General features: G+C 36.3%; 1 protein-coding gene across 1 annotated transcript in view; it reads right to left on the bottom strand.

Annotated features, from left to right (window-relative positions):
- SYCP2L (synaptonemal complex protein 2 like) overlaps nt 1–26,112 on the bottom strand; it is a 130,378-nt gene that overhangs the window by 24,399 nt on the left and 79,867 nt on the right. The window contains exons 20-25 of the mRNA XM_032424736.1: nt 20,141–20,219; nt 13,483–13,630; nt 12,836–12,885; nt 10,549–10,678; nt 9,507–9,571; nt 9,273–9,342 (exon numbers count right to left, since the gene is read on the bottom strand). Of these exons, the coding sequence (XP_032280627.1) occupies nt 9,273–9,342; nt 9,507–9,571; nt 10,549–10,678; nt 12,836–12,885; nt 13,483–13,630; nt 20,141–20,219 (542 nt within the window). The remainder of the gene's footprint in view (nt 1–9,272; nt 9,343–9,506; nt 9,572–10,548; nt 10,679–12,835; nt 12,886–13,482; nt 13,631–20,140; nt 20,220–26,112) is intronic.

The following is a 26,112-nucleotide window of genomic DNA, read 5'->3' as shown; positions in this document are numbered from 1 at the left end:
AAAATCAAAACCACAATGAGGTATCACCTCACACCTTTTAGATTGCCTAAAATTAAGAAGATAAGAAACAAGTGTTGGTGAGGATGTGGAAAAAAAGGAACCCTCATGTACTGTTGGTGAGAATGTAAATTGTTACAGCCACTGTGGAGAACAGTATGGAGGTTCCTCAAAAAATTAAAAATAGAAATACCATATAGGGGCACCTGGGTGGCTCAGTTGGTTAAGCATCTGACTTCGGCTCAGGTCATGATCTCAGCCTCCTGAGATAGAGCCCCACACTGGACTCCCCGCTCAGCAGGGAGTCTGCTTCTCCCTCTCCCCCTGCCCCTCCCCCTGCTCATGTTCTCTCTCTCTCTCAAAATCTTTTTTCTTAAAAAAAGAAATACCATATGATCCAATAATTCCACTATTGGAGGATATTTACCAAAGGAAAATGAACACACTAACTCAAAAAGATCTATGCACCCCTATGTTTATTGCAGCATTATTTACAATAGCCAAGATGTGGAAGCAACCTAAGTGTCCATCAATAGAAGAATGGATAAGGAAGATTATGCTCCACACACAGAGGAATATTATGTAGCCATAAAAAATGATGAGATCATGCCATTTGAGACAACATGGATGGACCTAGAGAGTATTATGCTAAGTGAAATAAGTCAGACAGAGAAAGACAAATACCATATGATTCCACTTACAAATGGAATCTTTAAAAAAAATGAACAAAAAGTAGAATCAGAATTATAAATACAGAGAACTGATTTTTTTTTTTTTTTTAAGATTTATTTATTTATTTATTTGACAGCGAGAGACACAGCGAGAGAAGGAACACAAGCAGGGGGAGTGGGAGAGGGAGAAGCAGGCTTCCCGCGGGGCAGGGAGCCCGATGCGGGGCTCGATCCCAGGACCCTGGGATCATGACCTGAGCCGAAGGCAGACGCTTAACGACTGAGCCACCCAGGCGCCCCTGATTTTTTTTTTTTAATTTGTATTTATTCTATGCAGAATTTACTCCCGGGCCATAGGTTTTTGTTTCTTCAGTTTCTTCTGGGGTATCTTTTTCTTCTGTGCAACCTCCTCTTCTGGTTTAGGAACAATCTGCTCTTTTTTTTAGTAAGGATCATCTTGATGAGGCAGGGAGAGCTCATGTATGGGTTAATCCGACTATGAGCCCTGTATGTTCTATGCCACATCTTGGGGGCTTTGTTCACCTGGATGTGCTCAATGACCAGAGAATCTACACCTAAACCCTTAAGCTCAGCATTATTCTCTGTATTTTTAAGCATGTGCAATAAAAATTCAGCACTCTACTTGGGCCACCGACCCTGTGTGCAGCCCCACTGTTTGGCCTGGGCACACCTACCACCTCCACCATTGTAGCAATGGAATGGCACACCCTGCTTCTGCAAAGTGATGTCTTTCAGATACTCGGTGGCTTTTTGGATCTGCAGACCCTTGGTGGTCTGGGCAGTTTCACGTGTGTTCTTAAAGCGAACACGAAGATTTGAACCCCTTGATTTGCATGATTTTGTAGGGTTTTCTGGGTCAAGCAAATAGTGAACCATTCTCAGCGGTCACCTCAGGCCACTTAGGGGAAGAGCGAGAACAAACTGATGATTGCCAGAGGGGAGGCGAGTGGAGGGGTTGGACAAAATGGGTGAAGAAGAAAGGAAGACATGGGCCTCCAGTTATGGAATGAGTAAGTCACAGGAATAAAAAGCAGAACATAAGGAATACAGTTCATGATATTGTAATAGCACTGTATGGTGACAGATGGTACCTACACTTGTAGTGAGCATAGCGTAATATATAAACTTGTCAAATCACTAAGTTGTATGCCTAAAACTAATGTAATATTGTGTGTCAAGTATACTCAAAAATTTTTTGAATTAAAATGTAAATGGATTGAATTGTTCAATCCACAGGAATATAGTAGCTGAATGGATTAAACAAAAAATAAAAAGACCTAACTATATGCTCCCCACAAGAGATTTAGTTCACTTTTAAGGATGTGCATAGGCTCAAAGAGAAGGAAAAAAATATTCCATGCAAATAGAAACTAAAAGGAAATAGAAGTAGCTATCATCAGACAAAATAGACTTTTGTCTATTTTTACATACAAAATGTATTTTACATCAGACAAAATAGGCTTTAAGTCAAAAGTGGTAATAAGAGACTAAGAAAATCATTATGTAATGATAAAGGGATCAATTCATCAAGAGGATACAGCAACAGTAAATATAAATGTACCCAACATCAGGGTACCTAAATATATTAAGGAAATACTAATGTGTGGGAAGGGATAAGTAGACAGTGCAATAATAGTAGTAGACCTCAATACCACACTTTCAACAATAGATAAATCATACAGACAAAAAATCAATAAGGAAACACTGGACTTGATTTTACTTTACACCAAATAGACCTAACAGACATACACAGATCATTCTGTCCAACAGCAGAACACCAATTCTTTTCAAGCACACATGGAACACATCGTGTGTTTTCTAGGATACACATGTTGGGTCACAAAACAAGTCTCAGGAAATTTAAGATGACTGAAATCATGCCAAGAATCTTTTCTGACCACAATGATATGAAACTAGAAATACCAGGAAGAAACTGAAAAAATCACAAATATGTGGAAATTAAATAGCACACTCCTGAACATTTGGGTCAAAGAAATCAAAAGGAAAATAAAAAAATATCTTGATATAATTGAAAATGGAGAAAATCTACAAAAACTTTGGAGTTCAGTAAAAGTAGTACTGAGAGAAATTTATAGCCATAAATGCCTACATAAAGGGAAAAAAATCCAAATAAACTACCTAATCTTACATCTTAAAACTAGAAAAAGAAGACCAAACTAAGCCTTAGCAGAAGGAAAGAAAAATCAAACCAGAAATAAATGAAATAGAGATCAGAAAAATAGAAAAATCAATGAAATTAAGAGCTGTTTTTTAAAAAGATAAAGATGACAACCTTTTAGCTAGACTAAGGAAAAAAAGACTCAAATAAACTCAGAAATAAGAGACATTACAACTGATACCACAAAAATACAAAGGATTGTAGGAGACTACTATGAGGAATTATGCACCAAAAAAATGGATAGTTAGAAGAAATGGGTAAATTCTTAGAAACATACAACCTACTAAGACTGAATCATGAATAGAAAATCTGAATAGACCAGTAATGAGTAAGGAATAGATCGATGAATTCTACTAAACATTTAAAGAAGAATTTATATTAATCCTTCTCAAACTTCCAAAAATTGAATGAAAGTAAACGCTCTCAAACCATTTCATGAGGCCATCAGTACTCTGATACCAAAACCAAATAAGGATACTACAAAAACAAACAAAACTACAGGACAATATGCCTGATAAATATAGATGCAAAAATTCTCAACAAAATACTAACAAATTGTGGTCAAGTGGGATTTATCCCTGGGAAGCAAGGAGGTGTCAACATCCACAAATAAATGTGATAAACTCCATTAATAGAATGAAAGATAAAAATCATATGATCATTTCAATAGATGCCCAAAAAAGAGCATTTGACAAAATTCAACATCTTTTCATGAAAAAAAGTGCTCAACAGATTGGGTATAGAGGGAATTTACCTCAACATAATGAAGACCATATATGACAGACCCATAGCTGACATCACATTCAATGGTGAAAGGCTGAAAGTTTTCCTCTAAGATCAGGAGCAAGACAAGGGTACCACTTCTACTACTTTTATTTAACATAGTACTAGGAATTCTAGCCAGAGCAATTAAATAAGAAAAAAAAAAGGTCATCCAAATTGGAAAGGGGGAAATAACATTGTCTCTTTGTAGATGATATGATCTCACATAGAGAAAATTCTAAGGATTCCACCAAAAAACTGTTAGAATAAATGAATTCAGTAAAGTTGAAGGATATGAAAATCAATATACATAAATCAGTTTCATGTCTATTTACTAAAACAAAAAAATCTGAAAAATAAAAAACAATCCCATTACAGTTGCATCAAAACCAATAATATACTTAAGAATAATATTAACCAAAGAGGTGAGAGATCTATACACTAAAAACTGTAAGATATTAATGAAAGAAATTGAAGACACAAATAAATGGAAAGATAACTCATGTTCATGAATCAGAAGAATGAGTATTAAGATGTGCATACTACCTAAAGCCATCTATAGATTCAGTACAATCCCTATAAAATAAACTCCAAAAACATTATGGATCCACAAAAGACCCAGAATAGCAAAAGAAATTCTGCAAGAAGAACAAAGCTGGAGACACCACATATCTAGATTTCAACCTATACTACAATGCTATAATAATCAAAACAATATGGTATTATGCAATGGAATACTATTCAGTAATAAAAAAGAATGAAATCCCGCTCTTTGCAACAACATAGATGGATCTAGAGAGTATAATGCTAAGTGAAATAAGTCAGTCAGAAAAAGACAAATACCATATGATTTTACTCACATGCAGAATTTAAGAAACAAAACAAATGAACAAAGTAGGGGGAAAGCGAGACAAACCAAGAAACAGACTCTTAACTATAGAGAACAAACTGATGGTCACCAGAGGGGAGGTGGGGGGGATGGGTGAAATAGGTGATAGGAGGGATTAAGGAGTGCACTTGTCGTGATGAGCACTGGGTGATGTACGGAATTGCTGAATCTCTATATTGTACACCTGGAACTAATATAACACTGTATGCTAACTACACTGAAATTAAAAACAACAATAAAAAAAACGACCAAGAGAATCAACTAATAAACTGTTAGACCTCACAAGAATTTTGAAAGTTTGACTGACACAGAATAACCAATAGCATATTTTCACTGTAGCATAATCATTTTAAAAAGAGTAATAACAGAACTATGAGTATCTAAGAATTAATCTAGGAGAAAACTTTAGAACTCTATAAATGACATAGCCCATGATAAAAATCAATGGACACATTCTGTATAGTGTAAGGTGATTAAATATTTTATTATCTTTTTAAATTTTTTTTTAAAGTAATCTCTACACCCAACATGGGACTCAAACTCATGACCCTGAGATCAAGAGTCACATGCTCTTTCAACTGAGCCAGGTAGGCACCAAGATGATTAAATATTTTAAAGATATTTAAAGTTAATATCAAGTTAATCTATGTATTTAATGCAATCCCTATAAAAATTTTAGTGAACCTGGGGCACCTGGGTGGCTCGGTCGGTTGGGCGTCTGCCTTCGGCTTGGGTCATGATCCCAGGGTCCTGGGATTGAGCCCCGCATTGGGTTCCCTGCTCAGTGGAGAGCCTGCTTCTCCCTCTCCCTCTGCCTGCCACTCTGCCTATCTGTGCTCATTCTCTATGTCTCTGTCAAGTAAATAAATAAAATCTAAAAAAAAAAAAAAAAATTTTTAGTGAACTTAAGTAACCTGATCTATTACTCTAAAGTTACATGAAATGGTCCAACAAGTCACTTTCGGATATATATCCTAGGAAATGAAATCATTATCTCTAAGAGATAACTGCACCCTCATGTTCACTGTAGCACTATTAACAATAGCCAATACATGGAAACAATGTAAGTGTCCACTGACAGATGAAAGGACAAGGAATATGTGATATGTATACACTACGGGATATTATTCAGCCATTAAAAGATGGAAATCCTGGCATTTGTGACAACATGGATGGACCTGAAGGCACTATGCTAAGTAAGTCAGACAGAGAAAGACAAACATTGTATGATTTCTATTACCACATGATGATATATATGAAGTCTAAAAACTGAACTCCTAGAAAGATAAATTGTTAGTTTCTAATAGTAGGGGTAGGAGAGTAATGGGTGAAAGTGGTCAAAGTGTATGTATTTCATGTTATGAGTAAATTTTGGGAATGTAATGTATAGCATGATGACTAATAGTTAACAATAGTATATTGTATATTTGAAAGTAGCTAAAAGAGTAGATCTTAAAAATTCTCACTAAAAAGTATTTTAATATTGTAACTATGTGAAGTGACATATGTATTGACTTTATTGTGGTAATCCTTTTGCAATACATGCATACATCATATTGTACACCTTAAACTTATTCAATGTTATTTGTCAATTAAATCTCAATGAAGCTGGAAAATAAAATTTATATAAGTATCAAAATTCCTTGAACAACTATGTCAGCCTTAAAGAAGAGTAAAGAGACGGGCGCCTGGGTGGCTCAGCTGGTTAAGAATCCGGCTCTTGATATCAGCTCAGGTCGTGGTCTCAGGGTCCTGGGATTGAACCCTACATCGGGCTTTGTGCTCAGTGGGGAGTCTGCTTGAGGATTCTCCCTCCCTCTCCTTCTGCCCCCCACTTCTAAATAAATCTTTAAAAAAAAGAGAGAGAATCAACTTTCCCTGTTAGATATCAAGACCTGCTATGAAATTCCAGCAATAAAAAAAGATAGTATTAGTGTAAGAATCCAGACAAATAGACCCACAAAACGCTAAAGATAAGCCAGAGATTCACCCACATTTATATAGGAACTTAATATTTGACAAAGAAGGCATTTTAAAGCAAGGGTGATGATAAAAATTATTTAGAGATAATACAGTAAACATAAAATGATGAAAAACTTATACCATGCAAATGCTTAACGAAAGAAATAAACTTCAAGACAAAAACATTACTGGAGATAAAGGGAGTCACTTTACAATGATAAAAGTTTCAATATTTCATATGGATATACTATTTTACATTTATAAGCACATAAATATTTTATTTTTTTTAAAGATTTTATCTATTTATTTGACAGAGAGAGACACAGCGAGAGAGGGAACACAAGCAGGGGGACTGGGAGAGGGAGAAGCAGGCTTCCCGCCAAGCAGGAGCCCGATGCGGGGCTCGATCCCAGGACCCTGGGATCATGACCTGAGCCGAAGGCAGATGCTTAACGACTGAGCCACCCAGGCGCCCCAATATATTATTTTATATAATGAAAAATCGAACAGAACCAGAAAGAGAAGTTGGTAAGTCCACAATCATAATGAGAGGTTTTAACACACTACTCTCAACAATTGATATAACAATTAGACAGAAAAAAAATTAATATAAAATATTTGAAGAACATAATTAAGAAAAGTGACCTAATGGATGTATGTTTATATAGATGTTACAGTGATTGTGGATTATACTCTTTTAACCACAAGTTAACCTTTAAAAAAAATTGACATATACTGGGTCAGAAAGTACATCTCAAAATTTCAAAGGTTTAAATTATACAGACTCTGGTCTCCAGCCACAGTGCAATCAAACTAGAAAACAGTAACAGAATCATAGCTTTAAAAAATCCCTTACTACTGAGAAATAATCTGTGGGTCAAAGAAATGAAAACAAAAAATAGAAAATATTTTAAAGTGATGATATATATTACAACATGTGGTGCTCACCTCTAGCAGTACTTAGAAATGCACCGCATTAAATATATATAATATGGGAAATAAAAGATTAATAATTTAGAATTCATTAAAATTAAAAACTAAAAACGTTATCCAAAAAGCAGCCGTAAAGACCTACAGTGAGAGCATCAAACAGAGAAGTGCAAACCACACAGTGGAAGAAGACATTTACAAGACATATAAACAAGTCCTGAACATATGAAGAGTTCCTAGGAACTGATATAAAAAAGACAATCCTCCAGACAAATGGGCAAGACATTTTAACACTATACAAAAGAGGAAATTCAAATGGCTAACATATAAAAATGATGCTTAACCTTAATCAGGGATATTCAATCAAATTAAAACTCCAATTTGTACACACACACACACACACACAAATTTTAAAATCCCAAGTGTTGGAGAATGTGAAGCAACAGAACTCTTATACACAGCTGGTGGGAAAGTAAATTGATACAACCAGTTTGGAAAAACAGTTTGGCACATTTAAAACTGGTAAGGATACATAAACTCTGTGGCTGTTCTATTCCTAAAAACATACCTAGAGAATATTTTGCAAATATGTATCAGGAGAAACGTACATAACTTGGCATAGTGGCATTATCTATAACAATCAAAACTGCAAGCAATCCAAATATCCCACAGCACTAGAACAGATAAATATAGTCCGTTCATATCACTGAATGTTATGCTGTGATGAAAATAAATATACTTCACCTACATCCATCAGCATAAATAGATTTTACATATGATTTTGAGAAGCAGATCACACATTATTTACACACTATGATGCCATTTGTTTACATTGTACACGAGATAAAACTAAACTACATATTATTTAGGGATGCATAAAAGAAAGCATTATAAAGAAAAGCAACAGAAAGCTTTTCATGCAAGTCAGGATTGTCATTATCTCTCTCTGAGATGGAGGGAAGTAACAGGGTTATGACACAGTGTGGAAGGATTCTAGGTCAGTGACAGTATCCCAGTTCTCAGACTGTGTTGTAGTTACATAGGTGTTCACCTTATAATTGTTCTTTAAACTGTACACATATTTGACATTCTCCTCTGAAGGTATGATATTTTTCACAATGCAAAAGTGAAAAAAATAAAAACAGTGGAATCAAACACCAAATTACGGTTAATGGGCCCCTGTGAAGGGGGAAGGGGCGCAGGGATGAATTTAGGGTAGAACCTACCAAGATTCTGAAACAGCAATGTTTATTTTCGTAACCTGGATGTTGGTCCACAGATGTTTGTTGTGTTGATATCCTAAATAGGCTGCACATAATATACAGCTATTTGAATCTTCCCGATATTTCATTTAAAATGTTAAGAGAAAACAAACAGTTCAAGAACATCCTAAAGAGTGGCTAGGTGCTCTACTAAATCACAATCCTGTGAACTGGCTTGAAAACCTTCTTATCGCGGTTACCATAAGAAAACGAATTGGGAAGTTTCAATACTTGGCCACACCATTTTTTAGAACATTGCTTTATAAACTGCAAGGGAACCTACTTACTCAGGGATGGAAAGAGCCCCTGGACCAGATCCTTAGGAAAGTGGCCCCACTGAGCCCTCCTTTGAGGCCAGAGAGGAAGCAGCGGGTCCCAGGCTATACTTCTTGAAACAAGACACTCTTGTTCCTGAGTGAAGCCCCATGTCCCTCCCCTCGACCTTCATGCACTTTTGGTAAGCAGATCCCACTGCTCTCTCCAACACCTGGTGTCACTCTGTAAAGTGATTTTTTTATCTGCTGTGATTAGAATAACAGTCCAGCCTGCTAAAATCAAATCAATTTTGCTTTATTCTGCAGAGTTTAGTATTCTCTCACCTCCATCTTCCAAGTTTTGCAGTTTATGTTTGAAGCTAGTACTTTTCATCAAGGACTCTTGGTCTACCGGCTCAAAGAAAAAAAGCCATAAATATATGTTAAAGTAAGAAACAAAGGGTGTTACATCATCCCTTAAGAAGGAATAAGTACATGATGCAAATATAACATTAACTCTGGAAAACCAGATGAATAACCAACAATAAATAGTACCTTCGATACATTTTCCTTAGATACATTTTCTTCAACTTCTGAATGCTCCAAGGATGACAGATCGCTCGGTGGGTAGGGACTTTGAGGTTCTGAGTGTTAGAACAGTTTCCAGGGAATCAACATGCTAAGAAGCAACTTCAGGTAATAACATTTCACTAAGCACTCTCTATATTAAATCTTATAAAAAAAAAAAAAAGATACTAACAATAAACCCCTTTGGATCTTTCAGGGCATGTATGGTTATTAGGTTTGTATATCTGCAGATAAAATGAAGAACCTCAACTAAATCAGTACCTTTCATAGCTGCCCATCTGGCCCCCAATATACGGGCAAACCTCCTACTACCTCAAGCTTGTGACCCTTCTCTTTCTTTTCTCTTCTAGTTCTACTAACTTATATCCTCTTACTCTCTAATGCTATATTTTTCTCTCTCTTTTCCTTACTCCTTTTCTCCCAGGGGCAGCCAAGCTAAGAAGTTGTCAGTTACCTGCTTACTGACGGCTGTCGTTTGCCTGGCAACGTGCTAAGCTGCAGAATGATAAAGGTGAACAAACCAAAATCCCTAGCCTTACAAAAGATATGAATAGTTTTAATAAAATACAAATAGAGGTTAAGATACACCTAACAGGACAAGGGTTGGCAAACTCTGGCCCCTCAAGTCAAATCCAGTCCACCGCTTGGTTTTATAAATAAAGTTTTATGGAAACACAGCCATGCATGTTGGTTTACATCTGGTCTGTGGCTGGTTTGGAGCTACAACTGCAGAGTTGCCAAAAAGCAAAAAAAAATACTTACTGTCTGGTGCTTTACAGAAAAAGTTTGCCAATCCTTGCTATAAGTCATCATTTGAGTCTTCTTGCTTCTTTAAAAGTGGAAGAGGACAAGCTAATCTCAAATGTTAATGCAAAATTAAGACACAATGTCCTCTATCTTTTGCTAATGAGGACAGTAAAGAGCATATATTCACACTTTTTTCAACAGATATTAAAAGAAAAAAATTGTTTAGTTCAAACTACTTTTCCTAAAATATATTTTTGTCTATGTAAATCAACAGAAAATCAGGTACCTGTTTTCTGGGCAGAATCTTCCGCAGTTAAGAAGTCAGAACTACCCTGAAGTTTTGTTCCAGAAAGTTTTGAAGGTGTGGAATTATTCTGCCTGGTGGTATCTTTCCATAATGGTGTTAGAAGTTTAGCCTAAAATATAGTATTTTTAAAGAGTGTTAACATTCATAACCATTCAAAGTAGTTTTCAACCAATTCCAATACATTTCTAATGTCCTTTAAAAGTGGTTTAAGTATTGGATTTGCTCCATTTGAAAACAAACACTAAGACCATGAGATCCTACAGTTGAGAGCACATTAAGTCATATATCAATTCATAATTCTAACTCAAAAATAACTCTAAATTAAAGTTCTCAAAGTAGGGCCCCCACCCCAGAACAGAGCATCAGCAACACCCGGGGACTTGATGGAAATGCAAATTTATCCAGAAACTATGGGGACAGAAGCTGCATTTAAACAAACCATACCGTTCATTCTGATGATCACTCCAGTTTGAGAATCACTGCTCTAAATCAGGAATCCGCAAACTACAGCTCACTGGACTTCTTATAAATAAAGTTTTATTGGAATGCAACACACCCATTCACTTAGGTATTGTCCATGGCTGCTTTCATGCTACAGTGGAAGAGCTGAATAGTCCCCACAGAAAATATTTATGATCTTATATGTCCAAAATATTTACAATATTTACTATCTGACCCTTTACAGAACATGTTTGCTGACTCCTGCCCGAAATTATTCTCTTACACGCCAACACGGAGGAGTGAATTTTGAATGCTAATATTTGTACAAAGTCAGCAATACCCTCACTGAAATAGTGACAGACTTCCTGTCAGTTGCATAGCTTAAATTTATGGATTCTCAGAGCTTTGATGTTTCTTTGGTGCTTACTTCAAACAAAAGCTGTGTTTACTTTAAATCTGTCTTTTGGCCTATTTAAAAAAAATTTTTTTTATTAACATATATTATTTGTTTCAGGGGTACAGTTCTGTGATTCATCAGTCTTACACAATTCACAGCACTCACCATAGCACACACCCTCCCCAATGTCCATCACCCAGCCACCCCATCCCTCCCACCCACCTCCCCCACCTCCAGCAACCCTCAATTTGTGTCCTGAGATTAAAAGTGTCTTATGGTTTGTCTCCCTCTCTGGTTTCATCTTGTTTCATTTTTCCGTCCCTTCCCCTATGATCCTCTGTCTTGTTTCTCAAATTCCTCATATCAGTGAGGTCATATGATAGTTGTCTTTCTCTGATTGACTTATTTCACTTAGCATAATACCCTCTAGTTCCATCCACGTCGTTGCAAATGGCAAGATTTCATTTTTTGATGGTTGCATAATATTCCATTGTATATATATTCTAACTGATATCTCACATTGGTTTGAAGTATTCAACATATATTTAGGTCCTTACTCTGGCTAACAGGTTTAAACTATGAACTTTGTCAGTACAGAATATGACAGCCCCTTAGATTCACAGAGAGCAGCTGATAGAAGGGAACAGGTGGGGAGAGACAACTGTGATTGGAGTTCTAACCACAATGTATTTCTGCATGGGGTGGGGGCAGGGTGCTGTGGATGCCGACAGAATCCCAGCAACCACCCCCTTAGAAAACTCATGTACTTGGCACTGTATCTGCAGTCTTTATGTCACTCATTTGACAAGAAACAAAAACCAACTGTTGAGAGGGGTGATTCAGCTATTAACAGGAAAATTTGGCTTTGAATTTGTCTGGACAACACCAGTGTTCATATTTTTAGCTATGTTACTTTAAAACAAGGAAAACCAAAATGAATTAAGAAACTCTGAGGATTTATTCAATACTTATATAAGCCTGAAGTCGTTTCAACCACTTACAAAATAAAAATTTGAATGTTTAAATCATTAAAAGCTTTAGAAGTAACATGTCAGCAAACTGAAAACTAAGGGAAGAATTAAACCAAGAAGTTCATTTTAAAATGTAAATTCAAAGAGCAGATATTTACAGGAATATAGCCCAGATTTTAGCATCATCCATAATAAACATCTTACAACAAATTTGGGAACAATGAAGAAAGATCCTAAGTCTTCTTTACCCAAGATTTAAACTAAACTTTTACAAGTCCTTGCAGTTTCTATTGAGAGTGATTTACGTACCAACAAAGTGGTCTGTTATCCTCATAATCCTGAAAGGAGTTTTTTTTTTTTTTTTTTTTGAGAAATAAATGAAATTTAACCCTAAACAGATTGACCTGTTTCATGCTCATGCTAATGACCACACGGCAGCCCAGATAAATTTACTTACTTGGTCTTTCTCATGGTCACTGCCACTTCTGGGAGGGGAAAATGGCAAAACTAAAAGAAAAAGAAGTGTACAATGGATAAGTTTGCTCATGAGAAATAAAAAAAAACATTTCTCCCTTTCCCAAGTATTCATGTCCATGGTAGAAGCAATTCCCAAATCCTGAAGCTTGCTCAAATGCCTAGCTCTTAAGATCCCTTTCTAATTATCCACCTTGTTCCTTAGCTCCTACCACCAGTGTGAATTCTCTGCTCTAGACCCTGTCTCTGATGCTCTCCTCATGTCAATTTGTCCTTGTACTTTTACCTAATTTAGAACGCTTCCCCTTCTGCACACCTCTTTGAATACTATTCTTTCCCAAGGATTGGCTCAAATCCTACCCGCCTCTTCCTGAAAGCTTTTCCTAGTGATTCCAGCTCATGTTAGATTCTTATCTGAACTCCTACTCCATTTATCTATAGCTCATATTTAACAATTATTGGTCAATTCCATATTCTTTTGCACTGTTTCATGTATGTACATTTTGTCTTTCTAATGTAACTGTAGCAGGGAAAGGGGATCACATAATCATTTTTTCTTTGGTACCCTCCATCACATAACTGAAAAATTATTTGAAAAATGACTTGAAAGAAGACATGTACCAAACTCACCTCTTATGCTCTTTCTGGTTCTTGTCTTTTTTCTACTAGAATATGGTTTTAGGGATTTCTTTTTTTGGTCACTGGTCCAAGGTAGTTCACTGGCACTACTACTTGAATCTTGATTACTCTCTGAGAATAGGTGTTTCCTGTAATTAAACTTTTATGAACATGGATGATAAATGAGTGCTATTAAAAAGGTGTTATTTCCCTTTATGTACAATTAAACATATCACTACAAAGTTAGGCAAAAGAAAAGTACCTCCTTCTAGAAGACTAGGATCTCATATAATAAAAAGGCACAGTAGTAAGGAGAGGGGAGGAAAAAGAAGAAACAGATTTCATTAGTCAATTCTCAACCAAGCTATTGTAAAGGACGACAGGGGGGAAAAAAAAAGATAGAATCCTCTCTCATCAATTAGTTTCAGCTGAAAAGATCATACATAGGTAATTCTTCAAAAGCTGATGCACCTGCAGATCATGCCAACACTATACCTTCAAAATATTAACCAAAATGACAAAAGAATTTATAAAAATAATTTTTGCAATGACAAGCTTGTCTACATTTTAAGAAATAAAATAAAACAAGCGGGTCATTTCTATTTAAACTTGAAGTATTTTGAAATTAAGACTAGACTATCAAGGTAGATTTAATCTCTTCAATGATTTAACTGGCTTTATGTATTTTTTAAGTCTTTCTGTTTTGGGATTCGTTTTTATAAATGCTGTGACAAATAATATTTATGCTTAATTTTAATGTGGAATTTGTTTTTATTTTAACAAAAAGAATACTCTAGTTGAACTCTGTTTTGCCCCTCCAGGGGGCCCAGTCCTAAATCACCAGTGCCTCAATAGAAACTGTACCATTCAGCTGGTAACAGCTCATTCTTGCTTTAAGGCAGGGAGGATTCTTACAAATCCAAACATATTAAGTGGTGACGTAGCTCAAATAGTCTTCTCAAATATGAAATGCATCAGCTGGAAGAGACACCCTGTGCCTGGGATAGCAAAATGCAGAGCCATCTCCAAGGCCATCACTACATCAGGATGAAAACCAGCACCACCCTTGTTTATGATGGCATGACCCACAACTTTTAAGGTGGGTGAGGCTGAGTGATCTATTTTTGAAATGAATTGGTTGTTGAAGACCCAATTACTCCTACTGTAAAATGTTGAGCAGTTCAACATTTTCTAGAGAAGGTCACTTTTAAAAGGAATCTTACAAGTGAGGCCTATTTGCAATTTACATTTATGGGGGGAAAGCTCGGCAGGGGAGCCCCCGCATTTGTTCCACAGTTCAGCCCAGAGTCTTGTAAAGAGCAAACATTACTTCATTTCATGCACACAATTTAAAACAAACAAACAAACCATGCAACAAGGCTTTGCCAGTTTCTTTGGTTTATATAAAAAGGTGTTGAAAGTTACTTACAAAACAAAAATCTAGACCAGTGGCTCTTAAATTTGGCTACATATTAGAATCATCAGAGGGAGCTTTAAAAAGAATCCCAGTGTCTGAGCATCACCCCAGATCAATTTAGTTAGAATCTTTGGGGGGAAGGGATCCAGTCTTCAGTAGTCTCATCAACTTTCCTGGTGGGATTCCAACTCAAGCCTGAGCAGCAGAGAGTGAGAGCCATCGCTAAAAGCAAGCCAGATCTCATTTTTTTTTTTTTTTTTTTTTAAGATTTTTTTTTATTTATTTGAGAGGGGGAGAGAGAGAGAGCGCCAGCAGGCGGAGCAGCAGAGGGAGAGGGAGAAGCCCACTTCCTGCTGAGCAGGGAGCCCGATGTGGGACTCCATCCCAGGACTCTGGGATCATGACCTGAGCGGAAGGCAGACGCTTAACGACTGAGCCACCCAGGCGCCCTGAAAAGAATTTCTTTTCAAATCATTAACATTTCTGGTTCTGTTCAGGATAAATTTCAGGTAATGGAGGATCTTTAACACTTCTACTTATCTTAACAAAGCAAGAATCAATTTTCCATTTAAAAGTGAAATAATTTTATAATAACTTTAAGATAAATGTAATTGGAGATAATAAAGACGAAAGCAGTGACAAATTTTCAAGATGACACGCAAATAACTGAAATTTAGGAAGTACCGCCTTAAAACAAGAAAGGTTACTCCCTTACCAACATCTTTGTTTCCCGCTTTCTCTCACCCTGGGAAGCAGAATCTGCCCTAAAACAAATTAGATCAAATGAACAGAACAGCACCAACACCAGCTTCTCCCTCCCTCATCACCCGGCCCTAACTTTTTTTTTTTTTCCTTTCTGTGCCCTTTGTCTGATCAGGAGCCCAGTGCTTGGGAAGTACCCCATCCTGCAGACAGACTTCCCTTGCAATCCATTTCCATAGATTCTCTGCCAGATAACAACTGGTCATTTAAAACAAAGCAACCGGGCGTCTGGATGGCTCAGTCGTTAAGTGTCTGCCTTCGGCTCAGGTCATGATCCCAGGGTCCTGGGATTGAGCCCCGCATTGGGCTCCCTGCTCCGCGGGAGGCCTGCTTCTCTTCTCCCTCTACCACTCCCCCTGCTTGTGTTCCCTCTCTCACTATCTCTCTGTCAAATAAATAAATAAAATCTTTAATAAATAAATAAATAAAAATAAAACAAAGCAACCTTTGCGGAGCCCTACTCTGTCAGGCATACAAAGAACAGGAAGGCCAAGTTAAAATCAGTATGGAAGCAGGGAGGTGTAGCAATGCTACAGAGTGGTATTTTCGGGTTGGCTTTTCCTTAGAATCAAAAGGGGAATTTAACAAGAACACTTTTCTCAATTCTCAATAATTAGTGAATATTGAGCAATTTTTCATATACCTGTTGGCCATTTGTAGGTCTTCGGAGAAATGTCTATTCAAGTCCTTTGCCCACGTTTTAAATTGGGCTGATTTTTGGCTATTGAGTTGTAGGAGTTCCTTAGATATTTTGGAAATTAACTCCTATTGGATATATGGTATATTATTTTTTAAAAACCCCAAAAGATAACAAGTATTGGTGAAAACGTGGAGAAATTGGAACACTTACACATTGTTTGTAGGAGTGTAAAATGGTATAGCCACCATGAAAAACAAATTCCTCAAAAAAAAAAAATTAGAAATAGAACTATCATATGATCCAGCATCCCACTTCTGGGTATATATCCAAAAGAAGCATTATTTACAATAGGTAAGTTATGGAACCCATCTAAATGTCCATCAGTGGGTAAATGGATAAAATGTGGTGTATATATATATTATACACACATGAACATTATTCAGCCTTAAAAAGGAAATCCTGAAATACGCACCAACATGGATAAACTTGGAAGATATTTTAATTCATGAAATAAGCCAGTCACAAAAGGACAAATACAGCATGATTCTGCTTATAGAAGATATCTAAAATAGTTAAACAATAGAAATAGAATAGAAAGGTGAGTAAAAGGGGCTGGAGAAATATAGAGTTGTTGTTCAACAGGTATAAAGTTTTGCAAGATGCAAGATAAGTTTTAGAGATCCGTTGTTTAGCATTGTGCCTATAGTTAACAATACCATGTTCTGCACTTAAAAGTGTGTTAAGATGGTAGAACTCATGTTAAGTGTTGTCATAATGAAAATTAGAAAGAAATGAAAAAGCTAATGCACCCATATTTCTGGGCAACCATTGATCTACTTTGTCTCTATAAATTAGTTTGCATTTTCTAGTATTTTATATGAATGGAATCATACAACATGTACACTTTTTTGTCTGGCTTCTTTCATTTGGAGATTCATTCATGTTATATATATATATCTCAGTTGTTTTTTCCTTTTTATTTCTGAGTAGTATTCCATCATATGGATATACCAAAATCTGTTTATGCACTCATCTATTAATGGACATTTGGGTTGTTTCTAGTTTGGGATTTTTACAAATAAAGCTGCTATAAACATTCATTTGTGGGGACATATAGTGTCACTTCTCTTGGGTAGACAGCTAGGATTGGAATAGCTAGGCCATAAGATATGTGCATATTTACCATTTTAAAAAACCACCAACAGTGTATAAAGTTCCAGTTGCTCCATATCTTCACCAACACTTGGTATAATCTGTATTTCTCATTTTAGCTGCTCTACTACATGTATGGAAGTATCTTATAATTTTAATTTATATTTCCTTAATAGCTAATGATGTTGAACAAGTGCTTACCTACCAACTATAGATCTTCCTTAATGAAATAGCTGGTCAAACCTTTTGCCAATATTTTTGTTGGGGTGTATTTTTGTTTTTGAATTTTGAGAGTACTTAATATATTTTGGGTACAAGTACTTTATCAAATATTTGCTCTACAATATTTTCTTTGGAGTGCCTGGGTGGCTCAGTTGGTTAAGCATCTGACTCTTGGTTTCAGCTCATGATCTTGTGGCCATGGGGTCGAGCCCCGAGTCGGGCTCTGTGCTCAGTGCAGAGTCTGCTTCAGTTTCTCTTTCCCTCTCCCTCTCACTCACTTACTCTCTAATAAATAAAATCTTTAAAAACAAAAAACAAATATTTTCTTCAAGTGTGTGGCTGGCCCCTTAATTCTCCCAAGAGTGTTTTTGTTTTTGAAAAGTAGATTTTAATTTTGATTAAGCTCAATTTATCAGTTTGTTTCTTTATGGGCCATACTTTGGTGTTATATCTAAAAAATCTTTGCCTAATGGAAGGTCACAAAGATTTTTTTCTTATGCTTTCTTTCAAATAGGTTTTTACATTTGAATCCATTTGTTATTTTTTTATATGGTGGAATGTAAAGACAAGATAATTGATTTTGTTGTATATATGGAGAGTCAATGGTTCCAGCACCATTTGTTGAAAAAAAATGATCATTTCTCCACTGAACTATCCTTGCATTTTTGTCACATGTCAACTGTCCATATATGCATGGGAAGACTGGCCTGCTCTGTTGTACTTATTTATCTACCTTTATGGCAGCAACATACTCTTTTGATTACTGTAGCTTTATACAAAGTCTTGAAACATATAGTGTATTAGCCATTTTGTATTTATTTTTGGAATTTGTTTTGGAGGTATAGGTCCCTTAAATTCCCATCTGAAATCTAAAAATACATTGCCAGTTTTTAAAAACAAAAACAACCAGCTCTGCTGGAATTTGAATTAGGTTTGTATTAAGCCTATAGATCAATTTGAGAAGAATTGGCATCTTACCAATATTGATTGAGCCTGCCATCCCATGAACACAGTATCTCTCTCCATTTATTTAGATCTTCCTTAATAGCTCTCAGCAATACCCTGTACTTTTCAGTGTAAAAGTCTTACAAATCTTTTGCCAAATTAATCCTTAAGTATGTCGTTTTTCATACTTTTGTAAATGGTGTTGCTTTTCAAAAAAATCTGTTGCTAGCATATAGAAAAAAAGTTGATTTTTGTATATCAATCTTGTATCCTTTAATTTTGTTAAATTTACTTATTAGGCCTTTAATAATTAATTGCAACAAAGTTGCAGGATACAAAATGAACAGACAAAAGTCAGTTGTGTTTCTATACACCACCACTATATACAACCAAGAGCAATCTGCAAAGGAAATTAAGACAATTTCATTTACAATAGCATTAAAAATAATACATTACTTAGGCATATACTCAAGAAGGTGAAAAATGGAAAGATAGTCCATGTCCATGCATTGGAAGACAATATTAAGATGTCAATACTACACAGAGCAATCTACAAATTCAATTCAATCCCTATAAAAATACCAATTTTTTTTCAGAAAGAGGAGAACCCATCCTAATAGTCATAGGATATCCCAAGGGACCTAGAAATGCCAAACAATCTTGAAAAACAAGAACACAGTTGAAGATCCCACACTTCCTGATTTTAAAACTTACTACAAAGAAGATAGCAGGAGGGGAACAATGAAGGGGGGGAAATCGGAGGGGGAGATGAACCATGAGAGACTATGGACTCTGAAAAACAAACAGGGTTCTAGAGGGGAGGGGGGGGGATGGGTTAGCCTGGTGATGGGTATTAAAGAGGGCACATTCTGCATGGAGCACTGGGTGTTATGCACAAACAATGAATCATGGAACACTACATCAAAAACTAATGATGTAATGTATGGTGATTAACATAACAATAAAAATTTTTTTAAAAACTTACTACAAAATCACATACATACAATGGAATATTACTCAATCTTAAAAAGAAAGGAAATTCTAACTAAAGTTACAACATGAATGAATCTTGAAGACATTATGCTAAGTGAAATAAGCCAGACACAAAAGGACAAACACTGTAGGATTCCATTTATATGGTATACATACTGTAGTCAAATTCAGAGACAGAAATTAATTGGTAGTTGCCAGGGGATGGGGGAGGGGGAAGTAGGGAACTATAGTTTAATGGGTACAGAATTACATTACAAAAAGAAAAAAAAAACAGACCAATATTCCTGATGAACATAGATGCAAAAATGCTCAAAGAAAATCAGCAAACTGAATTCAATACATGGAAAGGATCATTGACCACAATCAAGTGGTATTTATTTCAGGGATGTAAAGATGGTTCAATATCCACAAATCAACCACATTAACCAAATGAAGGATAAAAGTAATATGATCATCTCAAAAGATGCACAAAAAGCATTTGACAAAATTCTACATCTAGTCATGATAAAAACCCTCAATAAAGTTTAAAGGGAACATACCTCAGCATAATAAAGACTATATATGATAAACCCCCAGCTAACATCAAACTCAATGGTGAAAGGCTGACAGCTTAGAGTACTAAGATCAGAATCAAGACAAAAATAAGGATGTCCACTGTCACCACTTTTATTCAACATAATACTGGAAGACCTAGCTGCAGCAATCAGACAAGAAATGAATACAAATTCATGAGGAAGAAGTAAAACTGTCACTATTTGCAGATGACATACTATATATAGACTGTAAAGACTACTAGAATGATTATTAGAATAAATGAATTCAGTAAAGTTGCAGATACAAAATATACAGAAATCTGTTGCATTTTTACACATTAATAACAAACTAGCAGGGAAGTTAATAAAACAACCCATACACAATTGCACCAAAAAAATACCCAAAAATAAATTTAACCAAAGAAGTGAAAGACCTGTACTCTGAAAACTATATAACACTAGTGAAAGATAATAAAGATGACACAAATAAATGGAAAGTCATACTGTGCTCCTGGATTGGAATAATACTGTTAAAATGTCCATACTATCCAAAGCACTCTACAGATTCAATACAATCTCCATCAAAATACCATAGTATTTTTAACTAGAACAAATAATCCTGAGATTTGTATGGAAACACAAAAGACCCCAAATAGCCAAAGCAATCTTGAGAAATAAGAAGAAAAATGGAGGTATCACAATCCCAGATTTCAAACTATACTACAAAGCTGTAGTAATAAAAACAGTATGGTACCGGCACACAAATAGGCACATAGATTAATAGAACAGACAGTCCAGAAATAAGCCCAGACTTATATGGTCAATTAATCTACAGTAAAGGAGAGAAGAACATACTACGGGGAAAAGACAGTCTCTTCAATAAATGGTGTTGACGAAAACAATGAATCATGGAACACTACATCAAAAACTAATGATGTACTGTATGGTGACTAACATAATAAAATCAAATTAAATTAAAAAATAAATAAAATAAATAAATGGTGTTGAGAAAACTGGATAGCTACATGCAAAAGAATGAAACTGGACCACTTTCTTACATCATACAAAAAAAAAAAAAACTCAAATGGAATAAAGACCTAAATAGAAGACCTGAAACCATAAAACCCCTAGAAGAAAACATAAGCAGTAAACTCTTGGACATTGGCTATAACAATGTTTTTCTTGATCTGTCTCAGATCAAAGGAAGGGAAACAAAAGCAAAAACAAAACGTTGGGACAATACCAAAATAAAAAGATTTTGCACAGCAAAAGAAACCATCAACAAAAGGAAAAGACAACCTACTTAATGAAAGAAGGTATATGCAAGTGATTTATCTTGTAGGGAGTTAATAATCAAAATATATAAAGAACTCATATAAGTCAACACCAAAAAGACAAATAATTACAAAATAGGTGGAGGACCTGAATAGACATTTTCCCAAAACCAACATACAGATGACCATCACTCATCATCAGGGAAATGCAGACCAAAACTGCAATGAGATATCACCTCACACATGTCGGAATGCCTAGTATCAAACAAGAAATCAAGTGTTGGTGAGGATGTGGAGAAAAAGTGGGAATGTAAATTGGTGCAGCCATTATGGAAAACAGTATGGCGTTTCCTCAAAAAATTAAAATAGAAATACCATACAATCCAGCAATTCCACTTCTGGGTATTTACTTGAATAAAACAAAAACACTAATTTGAAAGATATATGTGCCCCTATGTTTATTGCAGCATTATTTACAATAGCCAAGATATGGAAGCAACCTAAATGTCCACTGATAGATAAAAGGATAAAGATGATGTGATATATATATATGCAATGGAATATTACTCAGCCATAAAATGATGGAATCTTGCCATTTGTGACAACACGGATGAACCCAGAGGGTATTCTGCTAAGTGAAATAAATCAAAGAGAAATACTATAGGATTTCACTTACATGTGGAATCTAAAAAAACAAAACAGACCCTTGAATACAGCAACAAACTGGTGGTTGTCTGGGGGGGCCGGGAGGGGGGTAAAATGGGTAAAGGAGATTAAAAGGTACAACCTCCCAGTTATAAAATCAATCGTGGGGATGAAAAGTACAGCACAGGAAATATAGTGAATAATATTGTAATGATTTTGTACGGTGACAGATGGTAAGTACACATGGTGAGCATTTTATAATGTATATAATTATTGAATCACTGTTGTACACCTGAAACTAACGTTGTATGTCAACTATACAAAACAATGGATAAAGAGTTTGTTTTGCAAGATGAAAGGGTTCCGTGGATTAACTAGTGGGGATGATCACACAACAACGTAAATGTACTTAATGCTACCGAACTGTACACCTAGAAATGGTTGAGATAATAAATTTTATGTTGTGCATTTTAAAACTTTTAAAAATATAACTACATGTTAAAAATTATTAGTTCACAATTGATGGACACTTGGGCTGCTTCCATAGTTTGGTTATTGTAAATAATGCTGCTATAAACACAGGGGTGCATATATCCCTTTGAATTAGTGTTTTTATATTTTTTGGGTAAATATCCAATAGTGAGATTGCTGGATCATAGGGTAGTGTTATTTTTAACATTTTCAGACACTCTATACTGTTTTGCACAACAGCTGCACCAATTAGCATTCCCACCAACAGTGCTAGGGGGTTCCTTTTTCTCCACATCCTCAGAAGCACTTGTTGTGTCTTGTGTTTTTGATTTTGGCCATTCTGACAGATGTGAGGTGATAGCTCATTGTGGTTTTGATTTGCATCTCCCTGATGATGAGGGATGTTGAACATCTTTTCATGTGTCTATTGGCCATCTGGATGTCTTCTTTGGAGAACTGTTTGTGGCTTCTGTCCATTTTTAATTCGATTATTTGTTTTTTGGGTGTTAAGCTTTTATCAGTTCTTTATATATTTTGGATACTAACCCTTTTCAGATAGGTCATTTGCAAATACCTTCTCCCATTCCATAGGCTGTCTTTTAGTTTCGTTGGTTTCCTTCACTGTGCAGAAGTTTTTTATTTTGCTATAGTCCCAATAGTTTTTGCTTTTATTTCCCTTGTCTCCAGAGACATATCTAGAAAAATGTTGCTATGGCTGTGTGCTCTTCTAGGATTTCTATGGTTTCAGGTCTCACATTTAGGTCTTGAATATATTTTGAATTTATTGTTGTGCATGGCAAAAGAAAGTGGTCCAGTTTCATTCTTTTACATGTGGCTGCCCATCCACTTTTCGCAACACCATTTGTTGAAGAAACTTTTTCCCATTGTATATTCATTTCTCCTTTGTCGAAGATTAATTGACCATATAATTGATGGCTTATTTCTGGGTGTTGCTCTATTCCACTAAGCTGTGTCTATTTTTATGCCAGTACCATACTGTTTTGACTACTGCTTTGTAATATAAACTGAAATCTGGAATTGTGTCACCTCCAGTTTTGTTTTTTTCAAGATTGCTTTGGCTATTCACTGTCTTTTGCGGTTCCATACAAATTTTAGGATTGTTCTAGTTCTGTGAAAAATGCTGTTGGTATTCTGACAGGGATTGCATTAAGGCTGTAGATTACTTTGGGCAATATAGACATTTTAACAATATTTGTTCTTCCAACCCATGAGCATGGAATGTCCTTCCATTTCTTTGCATCATCTTGAATTTCTTTTGCCAATGATTTAGTTTTTAGAGTACAGGTTTTTCACCTCTTTGGTTAAGTTTATTCCTAAGTATTTTATTGTTTTTCTTTTTTAAAGATTTTATTTGAGAGAAAGAGTATGACGGAGAAAGGGGAACCCTCCTACACCATTGGTGGCAATGCAAGGTGATGCAGCCACTCTGGAAAACAGTATGGAGGTTCCTCAAAAAGTTGAAAATAGAGCTACCCTATGACCCAACAATTGCACTATTGGGTAGTTACCCCAAAGATACAAATGTAGTGATCCGAAGGGGTATGTGCACCTCAATGTTTATAGCAGCAATGTCCACAATAGCCAAACTATGCGAAGAGCCAAGATGTCCATCAACAGATGAATGGATAAAGAAGATGTGGTATATACATACAATGGAATATTATGCAGCCATCAAAAAATATGAAATTTTGCCATTTGCAACGACGTGGTTAGAACTAGTATTATGCTAAGTGAAATAAGTCAGTCAGAAAGATAAGTATCATATGATCTCACTGATATGAGGAATTCTTAATTTCAGGAAACAAACTGAGGGTTGCTGGAGTGGTGGGGGGTGGGAGGGATGGGGTGGCTGGGTGATGGACATTGGGGAGGGTATGTGCAATGGTGAGCACTATGAATTGTGTAAGACTGATGAATCACAGACCTGTACCTCTGAAACAAATAATACGTTATATGTTAAAAAAAAAAAAAAAAAAAAGGGAAGAAGATAGTAGGAAGGGAAAAATGAAGGAGGGGAAATTGGAGGGGGAGATGAACCATGAGAGACTATGGACTCTGAGAAACAAACTGAGGGTTTTAGAGGGAAGGGAGGTGGGGGGATGGGTTAGCCCGGTGATAGGTATTAAGGAGGGCACGTATTGAATGGAGCACTGGGTGTTATACACAAACAAGGAATCATGGAACACTACATGAAAAACTAATGATGTAATGTATGGTAACTAACAAAATAAAATTAACAAAAGAAAAAAAAGAAAGAGCATGAGCAATGGGGAGGGACAGAGGGAGGGAGAAGCAGACTCCACACTGAGCAGGGAGTCTGATGTGGGGCTCAATCCCACAACCCTGAGATCATGACCTGAGCCAAAGGTAGACACTTAACAGACTGAGCAACCCAGATGCCCCAATATTTTACTGTTTTTGGTACAATTGTCAATGGGATTGTTTTCTTAATTTCACTTTCTGCAGCTTCATTATTATTGTATAGAAATGCAACAGACTTCTGCACATTGATTTTGTATCTTGTGACTTTACTGAATTCATTTACCAGGTCTAGTATTTTTTTGGTGAAATCCATAGGGTTTTCTCTATATAGCATCATTTACTCTTTAATCATGATAAATGTATTTTTTGAGACATGTACTCTTTAATCCACATCTCCAATTTCCCCCATCCCCTACCCATCTCTTCTCTGGTAACCATCAGTTTGAGGAGTTGGCTGGGAAGATGACAGAGTAGGAGGACTCTAAGCTCACTTTGTCCCATGGATACTACTAGATAACACCCATGTCAGCATAAATAATCCCCCCCCCAAAATAAACAACTCAAAGAATGACAGAACAAACTACACAAAGGCAGGGAAGAGGTCACATGAAAGAAGGGAATGAAATAGACAGTGGCCAACCAACCGCAGGGGAGATTGGGCCAGTGTTGCAGAGAAGGGCAGAAACCAGACTTTCACACTGGGGAGCCCATGAACAGGAAGGCCAAATCTCTGTAATATTTGCTTTTGAAAATGAGAGGCTATATTTGTAAGTTTTTAAAACCAGCAGGACTCAAAGCTTGGAATTTTAAAAATTGGCAGGCTTGGATCTGAGAAGTAGAGTCCCCATTCTCAAAGAGACAGCAGGAGAAATAGCCTGTGCATATACAGCATAGAACTAGGAGTTTGGATAATGCTGGGGACTGATGGGAGGGTGTTCTGCTCATCTCAGAGAGTGGCCTAGAGGGACAGGGATCATGAGGGGACCCCCTCCAGGAACAAGGAAGCTGGCGGATGCCATTTCCCTCTCCCATGCCCCAACATAAACAATGGCCACCTAAGCATCCCTGACACCCCTTACCTAACTTGCTTGTACCAAACCCCAACTCCCTGTACTCCCACCCTACACTTCAGTGAATCATCCCTTCCCAGTCACACTTGCCTCAGTCCTGGCACTACAGGCCCCCTTCCCTAGAAGACCAGCACAAACACTGCCAACACCACATCTCCTGACTCCCACATCTTGTAGGAACTCAGAGCAGTGGCAAGGGCAGGTCTTGTTTTGCAAACAGACCACCATACACCTT

Source organism: Phoca vitulina, unplaced genomic scaffold (genome assembly GCF_004348235.1).
Source record: "Phoca vitulina isolate PV1807 unplaced genomic scaffold, GSC_HSeal_1.0 scaffold31, whole genome shotgun sequence".
In the NCBI taxonomy this organism is placed as follows: domain Eukaryota; kingdom Metazoa; phylum Chordata; class Mammalia; order Carnivora; family Phocidae; genus Phoca; species Phoca vitulina.
This window is presented reverse-complemented; position numbering and strand designations above follow the sequence as displayed.